The following is a 23,269-nucleotide window of genomic DNA, read 5'->3' on the forward strand; positions in this document are numbered from 1 at the left end:
ACAACCAGACAGACAGACAGTCTGTCAGGACTACAACCAGACAGACAGACAGAGACAAGACAGTCGGTCAGGACTACAACCAGACAGACAGAGACAAGACAGTCGGTTAGGACTACAACCAGACAGACAGAGACAAGACAGTCGGTCAGGACTACAACCAGACAGACAGTCTGTCAGGACTACAACCAGACAGACATACAGACAGACAGACAGAGACAAGACAGTCGGTCAGGACTACAACCAGACAGACAGAGACAAGACAGTCGGTTAGGACTACAACCAGACAGACAGAGACAAGACAGTCAGTCAGGACTACAACCAGACAGACATACAGACAGACAGACAGAGACAAGACAGTCGGTCAGGACTACAACCAGACAGACAGAGACAAGACAGTCTGTCAGGACTACAACCAGACAGACAGAGACAAGACAGTCAGTCAGGACTACAACCAGACAGACAGTCAGTCAGGACTACAACCAGACAGACATACAGACAGACAGACAGAGACAAGACAGTCGGTTAGGACTACAACCAGACAGACAGAGACAAGACAGTCGGTCAGGACTACAATCAGACAGACAGACAGAGACAAGACAGTCAGTCAGGACTACAACCAGACAGACATACAGACAGACAGACAGAGACAAGACAGTCAGTCAGGACTACAACCAGACAGACAGAGACAAGACAGTCAGTCAGGACTACAACCAGACAGACATACAGACAGACAGACAGAGACAAGACAGTCAGTCAGGACTACAACCAGACAGACAGAGACAAGACAGTCGGTTAGGACTACAACCAGACAGACAGAGACAAGACAGTCAGTCAGGACTACAACCAGACAGACAGAGACAAGACAGTCAGTCAGGACTACAACCAGACAGACAGTCAGTCAGGACTACAACCAGACAGACATACAGACAGACAGACAGAGACAAGACAGTCGGTTAGGACTACAACCAGACAGACAGAGACAAGACAGTCGGTTAGGACTACAACCAGACAGACAGAGACAAGACAGTCGGTTAGGACTACAACCAGACAGACAGAGACAAGACAGTCGGTTAGGACTACAACCAGACAGACAGAGACAAGACAGTCGGTCAGGACTACAACCAGACAGACAGAGACAAGACAGTCGGTTAGGACTACAACCAGACAGACAGAGACAAGACAGTCAGTCAGGACTACAACCAGACAGACAGAGACAAGACAGTCAGTCAGGACTACAACCAGACAGACAGAGACAAGACAGTCGGTTAGGACTACAACCAGACAGACAGAGACAAGACAGTCAGTCAGGACTACAACCAGACAGACAGAGACAAGACAGTCGGTCAGGACTACAACCAGACAGACAGAGACAAGACAGTCAGTCAGGACTACAACCAGACAGACAGAGACAAGACAGTCAGTCAGGACTACAACCAGACAGACAGTCAGTCAGGACTACAACCAGACAGACAGAGACAAGACAGTCAGTCAGGACTACAACCAGACAGACAGAGACAAGACAGTCGGTCAGGACTACAACCAGACAGACAGAGACAAGACAGTCAGTCAGGACTACAACCAGACAGACAGAAGGAAACAAGACAGTCGGTCAGGACTACAACCAGACAGACAGACAGAGACAAGACAGTCGGTCAGGACTACAACCAGACAGACAGAAGGAAACAAGACAGTCGGTCAGGACTACAATCACAGACAGAAGGAAACAAGACAGTCGGTCAGGACTACAATCACAGACAGAAGGAAACAAGACAGTCGGTCAGGACTACAACCAGACAGACAGAGACAAGACAGTCGGTCAGGACTACAACCAGACAGAGACAGGACAGTCTGTCAGGACTACAACCAGACAGAGACAAGACAGTCTGTCAGGACTACAACCAGACAGACAGACAGACAGAGACAAGACAGTCTGTCAGGACTACAACCAGACAGACATACAGACAGACAGACAAGACAGTCGGTCAGGACTACAACCAGACAGACAGACAGTCTGTCAGGACTACAACCAGACAGACAGACAGTCTGTCAGGACTACAACCAGACAGACAGACAGAGACAAGACAGTCGGTCAGGACTACAACCAGACAGACAGAGACAAGACAGTCGGTTAGGACTACAACCAGACAGACAGAGACAAGACAGTCGGTCAGGACTACAACCAGAGACAGACAGTCTGTCAGGACTACAACCAGACAGACATACAGACAGACAGACAGAGACAAGACAGTCGGTCAGGACTACAACCAGACAGACAGAGACAAGACAGTCGGTTAGGACTACAACCAGACAGACAGAGACAAGACAGTCAGTCAGGACTACAACCAGACAGACATACAGACAGACAGACAGAGACAAGACAGTCGGTCAGGACTACAACCAGACAGACAGAGACAAGACAGTCTGTCAGGACTACAACCAGACAGACAGAGACAAGACAGTCAGTCAGGACTACAACCAGACAGACAGTCAGTCAGGACTACAACCAGACAGACATACAGACAGACAGACAGAGACAAGACAGTCGGTTAGGACTACAACCAGACAGACAGAGACAAGACAGTCGGTCAGGACTACAATCAGACAGACAGACAGAGACAAGACAGTCAGTCAGGACTACAACCAGACAGACATACAGACAGACAGACAGAGACAAGACAGTCGGTCAGGACTACAACCAGACAGACAGAGACAAGACAGTCAGTCAGGACTACAACCAGACAGACATACAGACAGACAGACAGAGACAAGACAGTCGGTTAGGACTACAACCAGACAGACAGAGACAAGACAGTCGGTTAGGACTACAACCAGACAGACAGAGACAAGACAGTCAGTCAGGACTACAACCAGACAGACAGAGACAAGACAGTCAGTCAGGACTACAACCAGACAGACAGTCAGTCAGGACTACAACCAGACAGACATACAGACAGACAGACAGAGACAAGACAGTCGGTTAGGACTACAACCAGACAGACAGAGACAAGACAGTCGGTTAGGACTACAACCAGACAGACAGAGACAAGACAGTCGGTTAGGACTACAACCAGACAGACAGAGACAAGACAGTCGGTTAGGACTACAACCAGACAGACAGAGACAAGACAGTCGGTCAGGACTACAACCAGACAGACAGAGACAAGACAGTCGGTTAGGACTACAACCAGACAGACAGAGACAAGACAGTCAGTCAGGACTACAACCAGACAGACAGAGACAAGACAGTCAGTCAGGACTACAACCAGACAGACAGAGACAAGACAGTCGGTTAGGACTACAACCAGACAGACAGAGACAAGACAGTCAGTCAGGACTACAACCAGACAGACAGAGACAAGACAGTCAGTCAGGACTACAACCAGACAGACAGTCAGTCAGGACTACAACCAGACAGACAGAGACAAGACAGTCAGTCAGGACTACAACCAGACAGACAGAGACAAGACAGTCGGTCAGGACTACAACCAGACAGACAGAGACAAGACAGTCAGTCAGGACTACAACCAGACAGACAGAGACAAGACAGTCGGTTAGGACTACAACCAGACAGACAGAGACAAGACAGTCAGTCAGGACTACAACCAGACAGACAGAGACAAGACAGTCAGTCAGGACTACAACCAGACAGACAGTCAGTCAGGACTACAACCAGACAGACAGAGACAAGACAGTCAGTCAGGACTACAACCAGACAGACAGAGACAAGACAGTCGGTCAGGACTACAACCAGACAGACAGAGACAAGACAGTCAGTCAGGACTACAACCAGACAGACAGAGACAAGACAGTCGGTCAGGACTACAACCAGACAGACAGAGACAGTCGGTCAGGACTACAACCAGACAGACAGAGACAAGACAGTCGGTTAGGACTACAACCAGACAGACAGAGACAAGACAGTCAGTCAGGACTACAACCAGACAGACAGAGACAGTCAGTCAGGACTACAACCAGACAGACAGAGAAGACAGTCAGTCAGGACTACAACCAGACAGACAGTCAGTCAGGACTACAACCAGACAGACAGTCAGTCAGGACTACAACCAGACAGACAGTCAGTCAGGACTACAACCAGACAGACAGTCAGTCAGGACTACAACCAGACAGACAGTCTGTCAGGACTACAACCAGACAGACAGAGACAGTCAGTCAGGACTACAACCAGACAGACCCAGCAGGGCAGTTTGGGTTTATTAAAGGTAGACTCACAGATGTAAATACAGAAAGTAAATGGCATAGTGGGTCAACTTCCACAACAACTAAGAGTGTTGAAGTAGAGGCTCAACTCTCTAGGCTCTTTTCTTGCCCTGACTACCACACTGAACAGCGTGAAGGGAAACCGTGGACGTGATTAAGTACTGTGTGTGAGAGCGCAGTGTTGCATCTCGCTCATCTTAATATCTCCGGTGCTGCTCAACATCATTTCACAAAGTCTACCTTTAAGCCAGGCAAGCTCAAACACGTACAGATAAAATTATTTTACAAGTATCTGAAACCCAGGTCTGGTGTGTGTGTGTGTGTGTGTGTGTGTGTGTGTCTCGCTCGCTCTCCCTCTCTCTCTGTGTGTGTGTGTGTGTGTGTGTGTGTGTGTGTGTGTGTGTGTGCGAGTTAGTCTCTTTAAGAAGGGTGTGGCATTGGGCGGAGCAATGCCTTGTGGGTAATATTTCTGTACCAAAGGAAAATGTCCCCAGTGCAGTAAAACTAGAGATGGAGGGATAGGTGTGGGGGTGGGAGAAAATGGGGAGGGGGGAGAAGAGAACAGCGGAGAGAGAGAGAAGGGGGGAGGGAGAGAGAAGGGGGAGGGAGAGAGAAGAGAACAGTGGAGAGAGAGAAGGGGGAGGGAGAGAGGGAGAACAGAGGGGAGAGAGAAGAGAACAGAGGAGAGAGAGAGAAGGGGGAGAGAGAAGAGAACAGCGGAGGGAGAGAAGGGGAGAGAGAGAGAAGGGGGAGGGAGAGAACAGCGGAGAGAGAGAGAAGGGGGAGGGAGAGAGAACAGCGGAGATAGAGAGAAGGGGGAGAGAGAAGAGAACAGCGGAGAGAGAGAGAAGGGGAGGGAGAGAGAACAGCAGAGGGAGAGAGGAGATAGAGAGAAGGGGGAGAGAGAAGAGAACAGCGGAGGGAGAGACGGGGAGAGAGAGAGAGAAGGGGAGGGAGAGAACAGCGGAGAGAGAGAGAAGGGGGAGAGAGAGAAGGGGGAGGGAGAGAACAGCAGAGAGAGAGAGAGGGGAGAGAGAGACGAGAACAGCAGAGAGAGAGAGAGGGGGAGAGAGAAGAGAACAGCGGAGAGAGAGAGAAGGGGGAGGGAGAGAGAAGAGAACAGCGGAGAGAGAGAGAAGGGGAGAGAGAGAGAAGGGGGAGGGAGAGAACAGCAGAGAGAGAGAGAAGGGGGAGAGAGAAGAGAACAGCGGAGAGAGAGAGAGAGGGGGAGGGAGAGAGAAGAGAACAGTGGAGAGAGAGAGAAGGGGAGAGAGAGAGAAGGGGGGAGGGAGAGAACAGCAGAGAGAGAGAGAAGGGGGAGAGAGAAGAGAACAGCGGAGAGAGAGAGAAGGGGGAGAGAGAGAGAACAGAGGAGAGAGAGAAGGGGGGAGAGAGAGAACAGCAGAGGGAGAGAGAAGTGGGAGAGAGAGAGAACGTGGGAGAGAGAAGAGAACAGCAGAGAGAGAGAGAAGGGGAGAGAGAGAAGAGAACAGCGGAGAGAGAGAGAGAGGGGGAGGGAGAGAGAAGAGAACAGCAGAGAGAGAGAGAAGGGGAGAGAGAAGAGAACAGCGGAGAGAGAGAGAAGGGGGAGGGAGAGAGAAGAGAACAGCGGAGAGAGAGAGAAGGGGAGAGAGAGAGAAGGGGAGGGAGAGAACAGCAGAGAGAGAGAGAGAGGGGGAGAGAAGAGAACAGCGGAGAGAGAGAGAAGGGGGGAGAGAAGAGAACAGAGGAGAGAGAGAAGGGGAGAGAGAAGAGAACAGCAGAGAGAGAGAGAGAGAGAAGGGGGAGGGAGAGAACAGCAGAGAGAGAGAGAAGGGGGAGAGAGAAGAGAACAGCGGAGAGAGAGAGAGAGAGAGAGAAGGGGGAGGGAGAGAACAGCAGAGAGAGAGAGAGAGGGGGAGAGAGAAGAGAACAGAGGAGAGAGAGAAGGGGGAGGGAGAGAGAACAGCAGAGGGAGAGAGAAGTGGGAGGGAGAGAGAACAGGGGAGAGAGAAGAGAACAACGGAGAGAGAGAAGGGGGAGAGAGAAGAGAACAGCGGAGAGAGAGAGAAGTGGGAGGGAGAGAGAAAGAAAGAAACAGAGAAGACAGTAAGAGAACAGGTGAGAGAGAAGAGAACAGCGGAGAGAGAGAAGGGGGAGGGAGAGAGAACAGCGGAGAGAGAGAGAAGTGGGAGGGAGAGAGAACAGGGGAGAGAGAAGAGAACAACGGAGAGAGAGAAGGGGGAGAGAGAAGAGAACAGCGGAGAGAGAGAGAAGTGGGAGGGAGAGAGAAAGAAAGAAACAGAGAAGACAGTAAGAGAACAGGTGAGAGAGAAGCAAATGATGTGTGTGACCGTGTGAGAGCGCAGTGTTGCATCTCGCTCATCTTAATATCTCCGGTGCTGCTCAACATCATTTCACAAAGTCTACCTTTAAGCCAGGCAAGCTCAAACACGTACAGATAAAATTATTTTACAAGTATCTGAAACCCTGTGTGTGTGTGTGTGTGTGTGTGTGTGTGTGTGTGTGTGTGTGTGTGTGTGTGTGTTACCTTCAGGTGTCCCTGGTGCATGTTGGCTCTACAACACATGTCCAGGAAACAGGACACAGCAGACGTGTCGATGACGATGTAGACAGGAACTCTTCTCTTATAGGCCGCATCTAAGAGGTCCTTGTAGATGTCAACGTCACTAAACTGATCCATTACTACTGCTATAACCTGGGAGAACAGACACACAGTGGTTATAACCCTGACCCATCTAACAGGTCCTTATGTCAACATTACTAAACTGATCCATTACTACTGCTATAACCTGGGAGAACAGACACACAGTGGTTATAACCCTGACCCATCTAACAGGTCCTCATGTCAACATTACTACTGCTATAACCTGGGAGAACAGACACACAGTGGTTATAACCCTGACCCATCTATCAGGTCCTCATGTCAACATTACTAAACTGATCCATTACTACTGCTATAACCTGGGAGAACAGACACACAGTGGTTATAACCCTGACCCATCTATCAGGTCCTTATGTCAACATTACTACTGCTATAACCTGGGAGAACAGACACACAGTGGTTATAACCCTGACCCATCTAACAGGTCCTCATGTCAACATTACTACTGCTATAACCTGGGAGAACAGACACACAGTGGTTATAACCCTGACCCATCTAACAGGTCCTCATGTCAACATTACTACTGCTATAACCTGGGAGAACAGACACACAGTGGTTATAACCCTGACCCATCTATCAGGTCCTCATGTCAACATTACTACTGCTATAACCTGGGAGAACAGACACACAGTGGTTATAACCCTGACCCATCTAACAGGTCCTCATGTCAACATTACTACTGCTATAACCTGGGAGAACAGACACACAGTGGTTATAACCCTGACCCATCTATCAGGTCCTCATGTCAACATTACTAAACTGATCCATTACTACTGCTATAACCTGGGAGAACAGACACACAGTGGTTATAACCCTGACCCATCTATCAGGTCCTCATGTCAACATTACTACTGCTATAACCTGGTAGAACAGACACACAGTGGTTATAACCCTGACCCATCTATCAGGTCCTCATGTCAACATTACTACTGCTATAACCTGGGAGAACAGACACACAGTGGTTATAACGCTGACCCATCTATCAGGTCCTCATGTCAACATTACTACTGCTATAACCTGGGAGAACAGACACACAGTGGTTATAACGCTGACCCATCTACCTTCTGAGTCTGTTATATAGTCTATAGTCTGTACTGTGTGTAGTCTACCTTCTGAGTCTGTGATATAGTCTATAGTCTGTACTGTGTGTAGTCTACCTTCTGAGTCTGTGATATAGTCTGTACTGTGTGTAGTCTACCTTCTGAGTCTGTGATATAGTCTATAGTCTGTACTGTGTGTAGTCTACCTTCTGAGTCTGTGATATAGTCTGTACTGTGTGTAGTCTACCTTCTGAGTCTGTGATATAGTCTATAGTCTGTACTGTGTGTAGTCTACCTTCTGAGTCTGTGATATAGTCTATAGTCTGTACTGTGTGTAGTCTACCTTCTGAGTCTGTGTTATAGTCTATAGTCTGTACTGTGTGTAGTCTACCTTCTGAGTCTGTGATATAGTCTATAGTCTGTACTGTGTGTAGTCTACCTTCTGAGTCTGTGATATAGTCTATAGTCTGTACTGTGTGTAGTCTACCTTCTGAGTCTGTGATATAGTCTATAGTCTGTACTGTGTGTAGTCTACCTTCTGAGTCTGTTATATAGTCTATAGTCTGTACTGTGTGTAGTCTACCTTCTGAGTCTGTGATATAGTCTATAGTCTGTACTGTGTGTAGTCTACCTTCTGAGTCTGTGATATAGTCTATAGTCTGTACTGTGTGTAGTCTACCTTCTGAGTCTGTGATATAGTCTATAGTCTGTACTGTGTGTAGTCTACCTTCTGAGCCTGTGATATAGTCTATAGTCTGTACTGTGTGTAGTCTACCTTCTGAGTCTGTGATATAGTCTGTACTGTGTGTAGTCTACCTTCTGAGTCTGTGATATAGTCTGTACTGTGTGTAGTCTACCTTCTGAGTCTGTTATATAGTCTATAGTCTGTACTGTGTGTAGTCTACCTTCTGAGTCTGTGATATAGTCTGTACTGTGTGTAGTCTACCTTCTGAGTCTGTGATATAGTCTGTACTGTGTGTAGTCTACCTTCTGAGTCTGATATATAGTCTGTACTGTGTGTAGTCTACCTTCTGAGTCTGTGATATAGTCTGTACTGTGTGTAGTCTACCTTCTGAGTCTGTGATATAGTCTGTACTGTGTGTAGTCTACCTTCTGAGTCTGTGATATAGTCTGTACTGTGTGTAGTCTACCTTCTGAGTCTGTGTTATAGTCTATAGTCTGTACTGTGTGTAGTCTACCTTCTGAGTCTGTGATATAGTCTATAGTCTGTACTGTGTGTAGTCTACCTTCTGAGTCTGTGATATAGTCTATAGTCTGTACTGTGTGTAGTCTACCTTCTGAGTCTGTGATATAGTCTATAGTCTGTACTGTGTGTAGTCTACCTTCTGAGTCTGTGTTATAGTCTATAGTCTGTACTGTGTGTAGTCTACCTTCTGAGTCTGTGATATAGTCTGTACTGTGTGTAGTCTACCTTCTGAGTCTGTGATATAGTCTGTACTGTGTGTAGTCTACCTTCTGAGTCTGTGATATAGTCTGTACTGTGTGTAGTCTACCTTCTGAGTCTGTTATATAGTCTATAGTCTGTACTGTGTGTAGTCTACCTTCTGAGTCTGTGATATAGTCTGTACTGTGTGTAGTCTACCTTCTGAGTCTGTGATATAGTCTATAGTCTGTACTGTGTGTAGTCTACCTTCTGAGTCTGTGATATAGTCTGTACTGTGTGTAGTCTACCTTCTGAGTCTGTGATATAGTCTATAATCTGTACTGTGTAGTCTACCTTCTGAGTCTGTGATATAGTCTGTACTGTGTGTAGTCTACCTTCTGAGTCTGTGATATAGTCTGTACTGTGTGTAGTCTACCTTCTGAGTCTGTGATATAGTCTGTACTGTGTGTAGTCTACCTTCTGAGTCTGTGATATAGTCTATAGTCTGTACTGTGTGTAGTCTACCTTCTGAGTCTGTGATATAGTCTATAGTCTGTACTGTGTGTAGTCTACCTTCTGAGTCTGTGATATAGTCTATAGTCTGTACTGTGTGTAGTCTACCTTCTGAGTCTGTGATATAGTCTGTACTGTGTGTAGTCTACCTTCTGAGTCTGTGATATAGTCTGTACTGTGTGTAGTCTACCTTCTGAGTCTGTGTTATAGTCTATAGTCTGTACTGTGTGTAGTCTACCTTCTGAGTCTGTTATATAGTCTATAGTCTGTACTGTGTGTAGTCTACCTTCTGAGCCTGTGTTATAGTCTATAGTCTGTACTGTGTGTAGTCTACCTTCTGAGTCTGTGTTATAGTCTATAGTCTGTACTGTGTGTAGTCTACCTTCTGAGTCTGTGATATAGTCTATAGTCTGTACTGTGTGTAGTCTACCTTCTGAGTCTGTGATATAGTCTGTACTGTGTGTAGTCTACCTTCTGAGTCTGTGATATAGTCTATAGTCTGTACTGTGTGTAGTCTACCTTCTGAGTCTGTGATATAGTCTATAGTCTGTACTGTGTGTAGTCTACCTTCTGAGTCTGTGATATAGTCTGTACTGTGTGTAGTCTACCTTCTGAGTCTGTGATATAGTCTGTACTGTGTGTAGTCTACCTTCTGAGTCTGTGTTATAGTCTATAGTCTGTACTGTGTGTAGTCTACCTTCTGAGTCTGTGATATAGTCTGTACTGTGTGTAGTCTACCTTCTGAGTCTGTGATATAGTCTGTACTGTGTGTAGTCTACCTTCTGAGTCTGTGATATAGTCTGTAGTCTGTACTGTGTGTAGTCTACCTTCTGAGTCTGTGATATAGTCTATAGTCTGTACTGTGTGTAGTCTACCTTCTGAGTCTGTGATATAGTCTATAGTCTGTACTGTGTGTAGTCTACCTTCTGAGTCTGTGATATAGTCTGTACTGTGTGTAGTCTACCTTCTGAGTCTGTGTTATAGTCTGTACTGTGTGTAGTCTACCTTCTGAGCCTGTGTTATAGTCTATAGTGTGTGTAGTCTACCTTCTGAGCCTGTGATATAGTCTATAGTGTGTGTAGTCTACCTTCTGAGCCTGTGATATAGTCTGTACTGTGTGTAGTCTACCTTCTGAGTCTGTGATATAGTCTGTACTGTGTGTAGTCTACCTTCTGAGTCTGTGATATAGTCTGTACTGTGTGTAGTCTACCTTCTGAGTCTGTGTTATAGTCTATAGTCTGTACTGTGTGTAGTCTACCTTCTGAGTCTGTTATATAGTCTATAGTCTGTACTGTGTGTAGTCTACCTTCTGAGCCTGTGTTATAGTCTATAGTCTGTACTGTGTGTAGTCTACCTTCTGAGTCTGTGTTATAGTCTATAGTCTGTACTGTGTGTAGTCTACCTTCTGAGTCTGTGATATAGTCTGTACTGTGTGTAGTCTACCTTCTGAGTCTGTGATATAGTCTATAGTCTGTACTGTGTGTAGTCTACCTTCTGAGTCTGTGATATAGTCTGTACTGTGTGTAGTCTACCTTCTGAGTCTGTGATATAGTCTGTACTGTGTGTAGTCTACCTTCTGAGTCTGTGTTATAGTCTATAGTCTGTACTGTGTGTAGTCTACCTTCTGAGTCTGTGATATAGTCTGTACTGTGTGTAGTCTACCTTCTGAGTCTGTGATATAGTCTGTACTGTGTGTAGTCTACCTTCTGAGTCTGTGATATAGTCTGTACTGTGTGTAGTCTACCTTCTGAGTCTGTGATATAGTCTATAGTCTGTACTGTGTGTAGTCTACCTTCTGAGTCTGTGATATAGTCTGTACTGTGTGTAGTCTACCTTCTGAGTCTGTGATATCGTCTATAGTCTGTACTGTGTGTAGTCTACCTTCTGAGTCTGTGATATAGTCTGTAGTCTGTACTGTGTGTAGTCTACCTTCTGAGTCTGTGATATAGTCTATAGTCTGTACTGTGTGTAGTCTACCTTCTGAGTCTGTGATATAGTCTGTACTGTGTGTAGTCTACCTTCTGAGTCTGTGATATAGTCTATAGTCTGTACTGTGTGTAGTCTACCTTCTGAGCCTGTGATATAGTCTATAGTCTGTACTGTGTGTAGTCTACCTTCTGAGCCTGTGATATAGTCTGTACTGTGTGTAGTCTACCTTCTGAGCCTGTGATATAGTCTGTACTGTGTGTAGTCTACCTTCTGAGTCTGTGATATAGTCTGTACTGTGTGTAGTCTACCTTCTGAGTCTGATATATAGTCTGTACTGTGTGTAGTCTACCTTCTGAGTCTGTGATATAGTCTATAGTCTGTACTGTGTGTAGTCTACCTTCTGAGTCTGTGATATAGTCTGTACTGTGTGTAGTCTACCTTCTGAGTCTGTGATATAGTCTATAGTCTGTACTGTGTGTAGTCTACCTTCTGAGTCTGTGATATAGTCTATAGTTTGTACTGTGTGTAGTCTACCTTCTGAGTCTGTGATATAGTCTATAGTCTGTACTGTGTGTAGTCTACCTTCTGAGTCTGTGATATAGTCTGTACTGTGTGTAGTCTACCTTCTGAGCCTGTGTTATCGTCTTCCGGACCACCTCCTTGATGTGTGTTTGTCCATCAGCTGGGGGCTGCGTGTGCATGTTGACACGTGTCACTCCTCGGTATGACACGGCGTCGGGCCAGCCCAGATCCAGGTCGGGTATAGAACCTTCAGAGCGGTCGGGCCAGTACTGTAATGACAGTGGCCCGTTGCCCCCGTCGTACTCCTTCGCTCCCGCCTCGGCCTTGAGGTGCTCGCTTCCAGGCCGGTAGGCCTCCACGGTGCGCGCCAACCGCAGGAGCTCCGGTTCAGACAGGAAGTGTCGGAGGTCATGTTCACTGAGGTAGCTGCTAAAGGCCTCTCGCCCCCCGGTTAGCAGAGCCTCGAGCGCGAGCCGCTGGTCCTCGCTGTAGAAGAACTCGGGTTTGGACTCGGTCACGCGCCAGTTGATGTGATGCTCATCGAGACACTACACCTGAGACAGAGCCATGGCGCTACGCTTTATCAATACCTAACTGATAATCACTGACGGATCAATAATATAACCCAACAGTTATTACCGACCGAGTGTTACTGAAGAACATTAAATATACAATCCCACGGTTGAACCGGGAGATTTACCAAACCTTTCCGACAAGAGTTCAACTGTCTCAGCTCATGTTGTATTCGTATCCGTGTACACCAGCTTCCCACGATTTGTCCCATAAAACACGAATAAGGTTTAAAATAAATAAAACAGCGACTTTTCTCCTCAAAGCCGACAGAAACCGAGACCGACTAGTTCATCAGCGGCACCATATAAACTACCGGTCGTCCAAATTGAGTCAGTGCGTCTCCTCGTGTTGTAAAACGCAACAGAATTGAGCACAGAAGTCAATAGTTACAGGCTGAATATGAAATGTCTCTGTGAGATTATCACGGGTTCACGTCCCAGTGGAGCCTCAAACCACATCTCATGAACAAACACGCAGACACAGGTAAACCGGGACAAACTTCCCCACCCCGCCACGCCCGTCACACATGACCGCTTCAGCCCCGTTCCGGACGAGCACCGGGGAAGTGTGTTCGTGTGAGTCAAGAGGATCTTTTCAAACAGCATCAGCTTTAATCCAGACGGACGTGGATGACTTGTTCAACTATTCTGATGACGAGACTCTTTTCAACAAACAAAAGAAAAAAGTCTCGTCTGTCTGCGGTTAAAAACTTTTCTCTCGGTTCTCTATTTGACTGGAAGATCCCGTTTAGTTCCTCCAGAAAACTGTTGACAGTTGAGACAAAAACTCCGCGGAGTTTCTTCCAAAAGTGTCTTGTCCTTTTATAGACAAAGTCCCAAATATTAAAACGAACGGTTAAATAATAGCGATAGTTAATAACCGCTAATGATCCTGTATCGCGGAGAGAGATCTAGCGTGTCTGTCTGTAACTTGAGCTGTGAACTCTGTAACGGAAGCTGTCCTCACCGGGGGACTCGAGGGCGGAGTGTCCGGTTAGTGGGTCAGTAAATAACAGAGAGAGAACCTAGAAACACTATTAACCCCGCCTCGTGTGTCGTGGCTAGAAGGTATCCAGCTTTAGTCAGAATGGACTTCTTTTTTTTTGTAGCCGGTTTACGCCTCGATCACACCGACAGTGTTTTTTTACATTTTGGTTTCACCAGAAGTACATTCATTTCCAATGGAACGAGGGTTATAATTGTGTATAATAATCATATACATTAAAACCAGGGTAATAATAATGGTGTGTTTTGCACCATGGCATTCACCCATGTTTGGACCTGGTACTTTGTTAAGGACATTAAACGCGTTTTTTTTTATCCCGTTTTACTTTGCTCTCTGCTTTTTTGACTCACTCACCCACCGTTACACGTTGTTCAGGTAATATCTTGGGGTGGTAAAATCAGAGTTTACCAATTGATCTCTGAGATTTCTGCCCCCGCGAGAGAAAACGACCAAGGGAAGGTCCGAAAACACCGAGACTAATCATCGGATTTTAGAATTTAGAATGTAGAATTTAGAATTTTAGATTTTAGAATGTGCCAAATGTTTGTGAAGAATTCCCTTCATTTGTTCAGAGCACTTTGGAATAGCGGCTAGTTAGAACACAAGAATGAGTCTTTTTTTTTTGGAGCCCCTCTCCTTGAACTTTCTTTGCGTCTCAGATAATATTTCTGTCGAAATCTGATTTTTTTTTTTTTTTTTTTGGCTAATTCTTTTGATTCGACAGAATTGGCTGTAGGGCAAACTGTTTTTCAAGGGGAAGCGGGTGACAACTATCAGCCCCTCAACAAACTGTTAGGATCAGTAGGTTTCCTGTAAAGATCAGTGTATAGAACATTATCTTCACACAAGATCAGAAGATCAAGGAAACCGGATGTGACGTGTGTCAGACTACATAGTAAATCTCAGATGCTCAGAACAGGAGTTTTAAGAAAAGCATGGAACGCCTGGAGCTGTTTGGCATCACAAAAATATCATCAATATACCGTTTCCCAAATAATGATGTGAGGCAAGAAACATTTTGGAGAGGATTGTAAAATAGACTGTTTCTCCATGTAACCCACATACACATTAGCATAGTTAGGAGCCATGGGGGGATCCCATAGCAGTACCTTTAGTCTGAATAAAGAAATCATGCAGAAACATGAAATAGTTATGTGTGAGTACAATTACAGCCAATGTTATAATGCAGGGACTGGAAGGTAGTTCAACGAGGGTCACGTTTTGCAGAAGAAAAATGTATAATGACTCAACATCAAAAGTAACTAACAAGGTATTCTCAGGGAGATGATCTGAGACCATACTGCTGGTGTCCTTTAGGAGGGGAGCTGTCCTGAGACCATACTGCTGGTGTCCTTTAGGAGGGGAGCTGATCTGAGACCATACTGCTGGTGTCCTTTAGGAGGGGAGCTGTTCTGAGACCATACTGCTGGTGTCCTTTAGGAGGGGAGCTGTTCTGAGATCATACTGCTGGTGTCCTTTAGGAGGGGAGCTGTTCTGAGACCATACTGCTGGTGTCCTTTAGGAGGGGAGCTGTTCTGAGACCATACTGCTGGTGTCCTTTAGGAGGGAGCTGTTCTGAGACCATACTGCTGGTGTCCTTTAGGAGGGGAGCTGTTCTGAGACCATACTGCTGGTGTCCTTTAGGAGGGGAGCTGGTCTGAGACCATACTGCTGGTGTCCTTTAGGAGGGGAGCTGGTCTGAGACCATACTGCTGGTGTCCTTTAGGAGGGGAGCTGTTCTGAGACCATACTGCTGGTGTCCTTTAGGAGGGGAGCTGTTCTGAGACCATACTGCTGGTGTCCTTTAGGAGGGGAGCTGTTCTGAGACCATACTGCTGGTGTCCTTTAGGAGGGGAGCTGTTCTGAGACCATACTGCTGGTGTCCTTTAGGAGGAGCTGTTCTGAGACCATACTGCTGGTGTCCTTTAGGAGGGGAGCTGTTCTGAGACCATACTGCTGGTGTCCTTTAGGAGGGGAGCTGTTCTGAGACCATACTGCTGGTGTCCTTTAGGAGGGAGCTGTTCTGAGACCATACTGCTGGTGTCCTTTAGGAGGGGAGCTGTTCTGAGACCATACTGCTGGTGTCCTTTAGGAGGGGAGCTGTTCTGAGACCATACTGCTGGTGTCCTTTAGGAGGGGAGCTGTTCTGAGACCATACTGCTGGTGTCCTTTAGGAGGGGAGCTGTTCTGAGACCATACTGCTGGTGTCCTTTAGGAGGGAGCTGTTCTGAGACCATACTGCTGGTGTCCTTTAGGAGGGGAGCTGTTCTGAGACCATACTGCTGGTGTCCTTTAGGAGGGGAGCTGTTCTGAGACCATACTGCTGGTGTCCTTTAGGAGGAGCTGTTCTGAGACCATACTGCTGGTGTCCTTTAGGAGGGGAGCTGTTCTGAGACCATACTGCTGGTGTCCTTTAGGAGGGAGCTGTTCTGAGACCATACTGCTGGTGTCCTTTAGGAGGGGAGCTGTTCTGAGACCATACTGCTGGTGTCCTTTAGGAGGGAGCTGTTCTGAGACCATACTGCTGGTGTCCTTTAGGAGGAGCTGTTCTGAGACCATACTGCTGGTGTCCTTTAGGAGGAGCTGTTCTGAGACCATACTGCTGGTGTCCTTTAGGAGGGGCTGTTCTGAGACCATACTGCTGGTGTCCTTTAGGAGGGGAGCTGTTCTGAGACCATACTGCTGGTGTCCTTTAGGAGGGGAGCTGTTCTGAGACCATACTGCTGGTGTCCTTTAGGAGGGAGCTGTTCTGAGACCATACTGCTGGTGTCCTTTAGGAGGAGCTGTTCTGAGACCATACTGCTGGTGTCCTTTAGGAGGGGAGCTGTTCTGAGACCATACTGCTGGTGTCCTTTAGGAGGGGAGCTGTTCTGAGACCATACTGCTGGTGTCCTTTAGGAGGGGAGCTGTTCTGAGACCATACTGCTGGTGTCCTTTAGGAGGGAGCTGTTCTGAGACCATACTGCTGGTGTCCTTTAGGAGGGGAGCTGTTCTGAGACCATACTGCTGGTGTCCTTTAGGAGGGGAGCTGTTCTGAGACCATACTGCTGGTGTCCTTTAGGAGGGGAGCTGTTCTGAGACCATACTGCTGGTGTCCTTTAGGAGGGGAGCTGTTCTGAGACCATACTGCTGGTGTCCTTTAGGAGGGAGCTGTTCTGAGACCATACTGCTGGTGTCCTTTAGGAGGGGAGCTGTTCTGAGACCATACTGCTGGTGTCCTTTAGGAGGGAGCTGTTCTGAGACCATACTGCTGGTGTCCTTTAGGAGGGAGCTGTTCTGAGACCATACTGCTGGTGTCCTTTAGGAGGGGAGCTGTTCTGAGACCATACTGCTGGTGTCCTTTAGGAGGAGCTGTTCTGAGACCATACTGCTGGTGTCCTTTAGGAGGGGAGCTGTTCTGAGACCATACTGCTGGTGTCCTTTAGGAGGGGAGCTGTTCTGAGACCATACTGCTGGTGTCCTTTAGGAGGAGCTGTTCTGAGACCATACTGCTGGTGTCCTTTAGGAGGGGAGCTGTTCTGAGACCATACTGCTGGTGTCCTTTAGGAGGGGAGCTGTTCTGAGACCATACTGCTGGTGTCCTTTAGGAGGGAGCTGTTCTGAGACCATACTGCTGGTGTCCTTTAGGAGGGGAGCTGTTCTGAGACCATACTGCTGGTGTCCTTTAGGAGGGGAGCTGTTCTGAGACCATACTGCTGGTGTCCTTTAGGAGGGGAGCTGTTCTGAGACCATACTGCTGGTGTCCTTTAGGAGGGGAGCTGTTCTGAGACCATACTGCTAGTGTCCTTTAGGAGGGAGCTGTTCTGAGACCATACTGCTGGTGTCCTTTAGGAGGGGAGCTGTTCTGAGACCATACTGCTGGTGTCCTTTAGGAGGGTCCTTTAGGAGGGAGCTGTTCTGAGACCATACTGCTGGTGTCCTTTAGGAGGGGAGCTGTTCTGAGACCATACTGCTGGTGTCCTTTACAAAGGAGGGGAGCTGTTCTGAGACCATACTGCTGGTGTCCTTTAGGAGGGGAGCTGTTCTGAGACCATACTGCTGGTGTCCTTTAGGAGGGGAGCTGTTCTGAGACCATACTGCTGGTGTCCTTTAGGAGGGGAGCTGTTCTGAGACCATACTGCTGGTGTCCTTTAGGAGGGAGCTGTTCTGAGACCATACTGCTGGTGTCCTTTAGGAGGGGAGCTGTCCTGAGACCATACTGCTGGTGTCCTTTAGGAGGGGAGCTGTTCTGAGACCATACTGCTGGTGTCCTTTAGGAGGGTTCTGAGCTGTTCTGAGACCATACTGCTGGTGTCCTTTAGGAGGGGAGCTGTTCTGAGACCATACTGCTGGTGTCCTTTACAAGGAGGAGGAGCTGTTCTGAGACCATACTGCTGGTGTCCTTTAGGAGGGGAGCTGTTCTGAGACCATACTGCTGGTGTCCTTTAGGAGGGAGCTGTTCTGAGACCATACTGCTGGTGTCCTTTAGGAGGGGAGCTGTTCTGAGACCATACTGCTGGTGTCCTTTAGGAGGGGAGCTGTTCTGAGACCATACTGCTGGTGTCCTTTAGGAGGGAGCTGTTCTGAGACCATACTGCTGGTGTCCTTTAGGAGGGGTTCTGAGCTGTTCTGAGACCATACTGCTGGTGTCCTTTAGGAGGGGAGCTGTTCTGAGACCATACTGCTGGTGTCCTTTAGGAGGGGAGCTGTTCTGAGACCATACTGCTGGTGTCCTTTAGGAGGGGAGCTGTTCTGAGACCATACTGCTGGTGTCCTTTAGGAGGAGCTGTTCTGAGACCATACTGCTGGTGTCCTTTAGGAGGGGAGCTGTTCTGAGACCATACTGCTGGTGTCCTTTAGGAGGAGGAGCTGTTCTGAGACCATACTGCTGGTGTCCTTTAGGAGGAGGAGCTGTTCTGAGACCATACTGCTGGTGTCCTTTAGGAGGGGAGCTGTTCTGAGACCATACTGCTGGTGTCCTTTAGGAGGGAGCTGTTCTGAGACCATACTGCTGGTGTCCTTTAGGAGGGGAGCTGTTCTGAGACCATACTGCTGGTGTCCTTTAGGAGGGGAGCTGTTCTGAGACCATACTGCTGGTGTCCTTTACAAAGGAGGGGAGCTGTTCTGAGACCATACTGCTGGTGTCCTTTACAAGGAGGGGAGCTGTTCTGAGACCATACTGCTGGTGTCCTTTAGGAGGGAGCTGGTCTGAGACCATACTGCTGGTGTCCTTTAGGAGAGGAGCTGTTCTGAGACCATACTGCTGGTGTCCTTTAGGAGGGGAGCTGTTCTGAGACCATACTGCTGGTGTCCTTTAGGAGGGAGCTGTTCTGAGACCATACTGCTGGTGTCCTTTAGGAGGGGAGCAACCATACTGGAGGGGAGCTGTTCTGAGACCATACTGCTGGTGTCCTTTACAAAGGAGGGGAGCTGTTCTGAGACCATACTGCTGGTGTCCTTTAGGAGGGGAGCTGGTCTGAGACCATACTGCTGGTGTCCTTTAGGAGAGGAGCTGTTCTGAGACCATACTGCTGGTGTCCTTTAGGAGGGGAGCTGTTCTGAGACCATACTGCTGGTGTCCTTTAGGAGGGGAGCTGTTCTGAGACCATACTGCTGGTGTCCTTTAGGAGGGGAGCTGTTCTGAGACCATACTGCTGGTGTCCTTTACAAAGGAGGGGAGCTGTTCTGAGACCATACTGCTGGTGTCCTTTACAAAGGAGGGGAGCTGTTCTGAGACCATACTGCTGGTGTCCTTTAGGAGGGAGCTGTTCTGAGACCATACTGCTGGTGTCCTTTAGGAGGGGAGCTGTTCTGAGACCATACTGCTGGTGTCCTTTAGGAGGGGAACTGTTCTGAGACCATACTGCTGGTGTCCTTTAGGAGGGGAGCTGTTCTGAGACCATACTGCTGGTGTCCTTTAGGAGGGAGCTGTTCTGAGACCATACTGCTGGTGTCCTTTAGGAGGGGAGCTGTTCTGAGACCATACTGCTGGTGTCCTTTAGGAGGGAGCTGTTCTGAGACCATACTGCTGGTGTCCTTTAGGAGGGGAGCTGTTCTGAGACCATACTGCTGGTGTCCTTTAGGAGGGGAGCTGTTCTGAGACCATACTGCTGGTGTCCTTTAGGAGGGGAGCTGTTCTGAGACCATACTGCTGGTGTCCTTTAGGAGGGGAGCTGTTCTGAGACCATACTGCTGGTGTCCTTTAGGAGGGGAGCTGTTCTGAGACCATACTGCTGGTGTCCTTTAGGAGGGAGCTGTTCTGAGACCATACTGCTGGTGTCCTTTAGGAGGGAGCTGTTCTGAGACCATACTGCTGGTGTCCTTTAGGAGGGGAGCTGTTCTGAGACCATACTGCTGGTGTCCTTTAGGAGGGGAGCTGTTCTGAGACCATACTGCTGGTGTCCTTTAGGAGGGGAGCTGTTCTGAGATCATACTGCTGGTGTCCTTTAGGAGGGGAGCTGTTCTGAGACCATACTGCTGGTGTCCTTTAGGAGGGGAGCTGTTCTGAGACCATACTGCTGGTGTCCTTTAGGAGGGGAGCTGTTCTGAGACCATACTGCTGGTGTCCTTTAGGAGGGGAGCTGTTCTGAGACCATACTGCTGGGGTCCTTTAGGAGGGAGCTGGTCTGAGACCATACTGCTGGTGTCCTTTAGGAGGGGAGCTGTTCTGAGACCATACTGCTGGTGTCCTTTAGGAGGGGAGCTGTTCTGAGACCATACTGCTGGTGTCCTTTAGGAGGGGAGCTGTTCTGAGACCATACTGCTGGTGTCCTTTAGGAGGGGAGCTGTTCTGAGATCATACTGCTGGTGTCCTTTAGGATGGGAGCTGTTCTGAGACCATACTGCTGGTGTCCTTTAGGAGGGGAGCTGTTCTGAGACCATACTGCTGGTGTCCTTTAGGAGGGGAGCTGTTCTGAGACCATACTGCTGGTGTCCTTTAGGAGGGGAGCTGTTCTGAGACCATACTGCTGGTGTCCTTTACAAAGGAGGGGAGCTGTTCTGAGACCATACTGCTGGTGTCCTTTAGGAAGGGAGCTGTTCTGAGACCAGACTGCTGGTGTCCTTTAGGAGGGGAGCTGTTCTGAGATCATACTGCTGGTGTCCTTTAGGAGGAGAGCTGTTCTGAGACCATACTGCTGGTGTCCTTTAGGAGGGGAGCTGTTCTGAGACCATACTGCTGGTGTCCTTTAGGAGGGGAGCTGTTCTGAGACCATACTGCTGGTGTCCTTAAGGAGGGGAGCTGTTCTGAGACCATACTGCTGGTGTCCTTTACAAAGGAGGGGAGCTGTTCTGATACCATACTGCTGGTGTCCTTAAGGAGAGGAGCTGTTCTGAGACCATACTGCTGGTGTCCTTAAGGAGGGGAGCTGTTCTGAGACCATACTGCTGGTGTCCTTTAGGAGGGGAGCTGTTCTGAGACCATACTGCTGGTGTCCTTTACAAAGGAGGGGAGCTGGTCTGAGACCATACTGCTGGTGTCCTTTACAAAGGAGGGGAGCTGTTCTGAGACCATACTGCTGGTGTCCTTAAGGAGGGGAGCTGTTCTGAGACCATACTGCTGGTGTCCTTTACAAAGGAGGGGAGCTGGTCTGAGACCATACTGCCGGTGTCCTTTACAAAGGAGGGGAGCTGTTCTGCGGAGTGGTCTAATAAAAAAGTCCAACAAAAGTAGATAGAGGGGCCGTTACTGCATCAATGCCCAATAGGGCACCCCCTGGAGGTAAACATCATAGACTTTCAAACCAGGGTATTGATAATGGTGTATAATAATCATAGACATTATAACCAGGGTAATAATAATGGTGTATAATAATCATAGACATTATAACCAGGGTAATAATGGTGTATAATAATCATAGACATTAAAACCAGGGTAATAATGGTGTATAATAATCATAGACATTATAACCAGGGTAATAATGGTGTATAATAATCATAGACATTATAACCAGGGTAATAATGGTGTAATAATCATAGACATTATAACCAGGGTAATAATAATGGTGTATAATAATCATAGACATTATAACCAGGGTAATAATGGTGTATAATAATCATAGACATTAAAACCAGGGTAATAATAATGGTGTATAATAATCATAGACATTATAACCAGGGTAATAATGGTGTATAATAATCATAGACATTAAAACCAGGGTAATAATAATGGTGTATAATAATCATAGACATTATAACCAGGGTAATAATGGTGTGTAATAATCATAGACATTATAACCAGGGTAATAATGGTTTATAATAATCATAGACATTATAACCAGGGTAATAATGGTGTAATAATCATAGACATTATAACCAGGGTAATAATGGTGTGTAATAATCATAGACATTATAACCAGGGTAATAATGGTGTATAATAATCATAGACATTATAACCAGGGTAATAATGGTGTGTAATAATCATAGACATTATAACCAGGGTAATAACTGTGTGTTCCAGACTCGGTGGGGTGTGTGGACCCAGAGGAGTGTGTGAGGGTGTGTGGAGCGGAGGTGGGCTGCTCCAACATCGCCTTCCCCAAACTGGTCATCGAACTCATGCCCAGCGGTGAGTGAGTGTGTGTAATGCTGTATGTGTGTAAAAGCCTGGTGTAGATTGTATCCGTCATGTCCTCTGGGTGGTGTAGAATGTCTCTGGGTGGTGTAGAATGTCTCTGGGTGGTGTAGAATGTATCCGTCATGTCCTCTGGGTGGTGTAGAATGTCTCTGGGTGGTGTAGAATGTCTCTGGGTGGTGTAGAATGTATCCGTCATGTCTCTGGGTGGTGTAGAATGTCTCTGGGTGGTGTAGAATGTCTCTGGGTGGTGTAGAATGTATCCGTCATGTCTCTGGGTGGTGTAGAATGTCTCTGGGTGGTGTAGATTGTATCTGTCATGTCTCTGGGTGGTGTAGAATGTATCCGTCATGTCTCTGGGTGGTGTAGAATGTCTCTGGGTGGTGTAGAATGTCTCTGGGTGGTGTAGATTGTATCCGTCATGTCTCTGGGTGGTGTAGAATGTCTCTGGGTGGTGTAGAATGTATCAGTCATGTCTCTGGGTGGTGTAGAATGTATCCGTCATGTCTCTGGGTGGTGTAGAATGTCTCTGGGTGGTGTGGAATGTCCCTGGGTGGTTGGCTTGGATTGGAATAGACAATACCGTGGGCTTGGCTTGGATTGGAATAGACAATACCATGGGGTTGGATTGGAATAGACAATACCATGGGGTTGGATTGGAATAGACAATACCATGGGGTTGGCTTGGATTGGAATAGACAATACCATGGGGTTGGATTGGAATAGACAATACCATGGGGTTGGATTGGAATAGACAATACCATGGGGTTGGATTGGAATAGACAATACCATGGGGTTGGCTTGGATTGGAATAGACAATACCATGGGGTTGGATTGGAATAGACAATACCATGGGCTTGGATTGGAAT

The 23,269-nt window shown here is 47.5% G+C and overlaps 2 protein-coding genes across 2 annotated transcripts in view; one reads left to right on the top strand and one right to left on the bottom strand.

Moving 5' to 3' along the window:
• Positions 1-13,372, bottom strand: part of LOC135571236 (protein FAM83G-like) — a 47,361-nt gene extending 33,989 nt beyond the window's left edge. Inside the window, exons 1-3 of the mRNA XM_065017020.1 lie at positions 13,316-13,372; positions 12,373-12,819; positions 6,687-6,916 (exon numbers count right to left, since the gene is read on the bottom strand). Coding sequence (XP_064873092.1) covers positions 6,687-6,916; positions 12,373-12,819; positions 13,316-13,372 — 734 coding nt within the window. The remainder of the gene's footprint in view (positions 1-6,686; positions 6,917-12,372; positions 12,820-13,315) is intronic.
• An 8,151-nt stretch (positions 13,373-21,523) lies between these two features.
• Positions 21,524-23,269, top strand: part of LOC135571237 (sodium/mannose cotransporter SLC5A10-like) — a 37,615-nt gene continuing 35,869 nt past the window's right edge. Inside the window, exons 1-2 of the mRNA XM_065017021.1 lie at positions 21,524-21,548; positions 22,287-22,394. Of these exons, the coding sequence (XP_064873093.1) occupies positions 21,524-21,548; positions 22,287-22,394 (133 nt within the window). The remainder of the gene's footprint in view (positions 21,549-22,286; positions 22,395-23,269) is intronic.

This window comes from Oncorhynchus nerka, unplaced genomic scaffold, assembly GCF_034236695.1.
Source record: "Oncorhynchus nerka isolate Pitt River unplaced genomic scaffold, Oner_Uvic_2.0 unplaced_scaffold_676, whole genome shotgun sequence".
NCBI lineage: Eukaryota > Metazoa > Chordata > Actinopteri > Salmoniformes > Salmonidae > Oncorhynchus > Oncorhynchus nerka.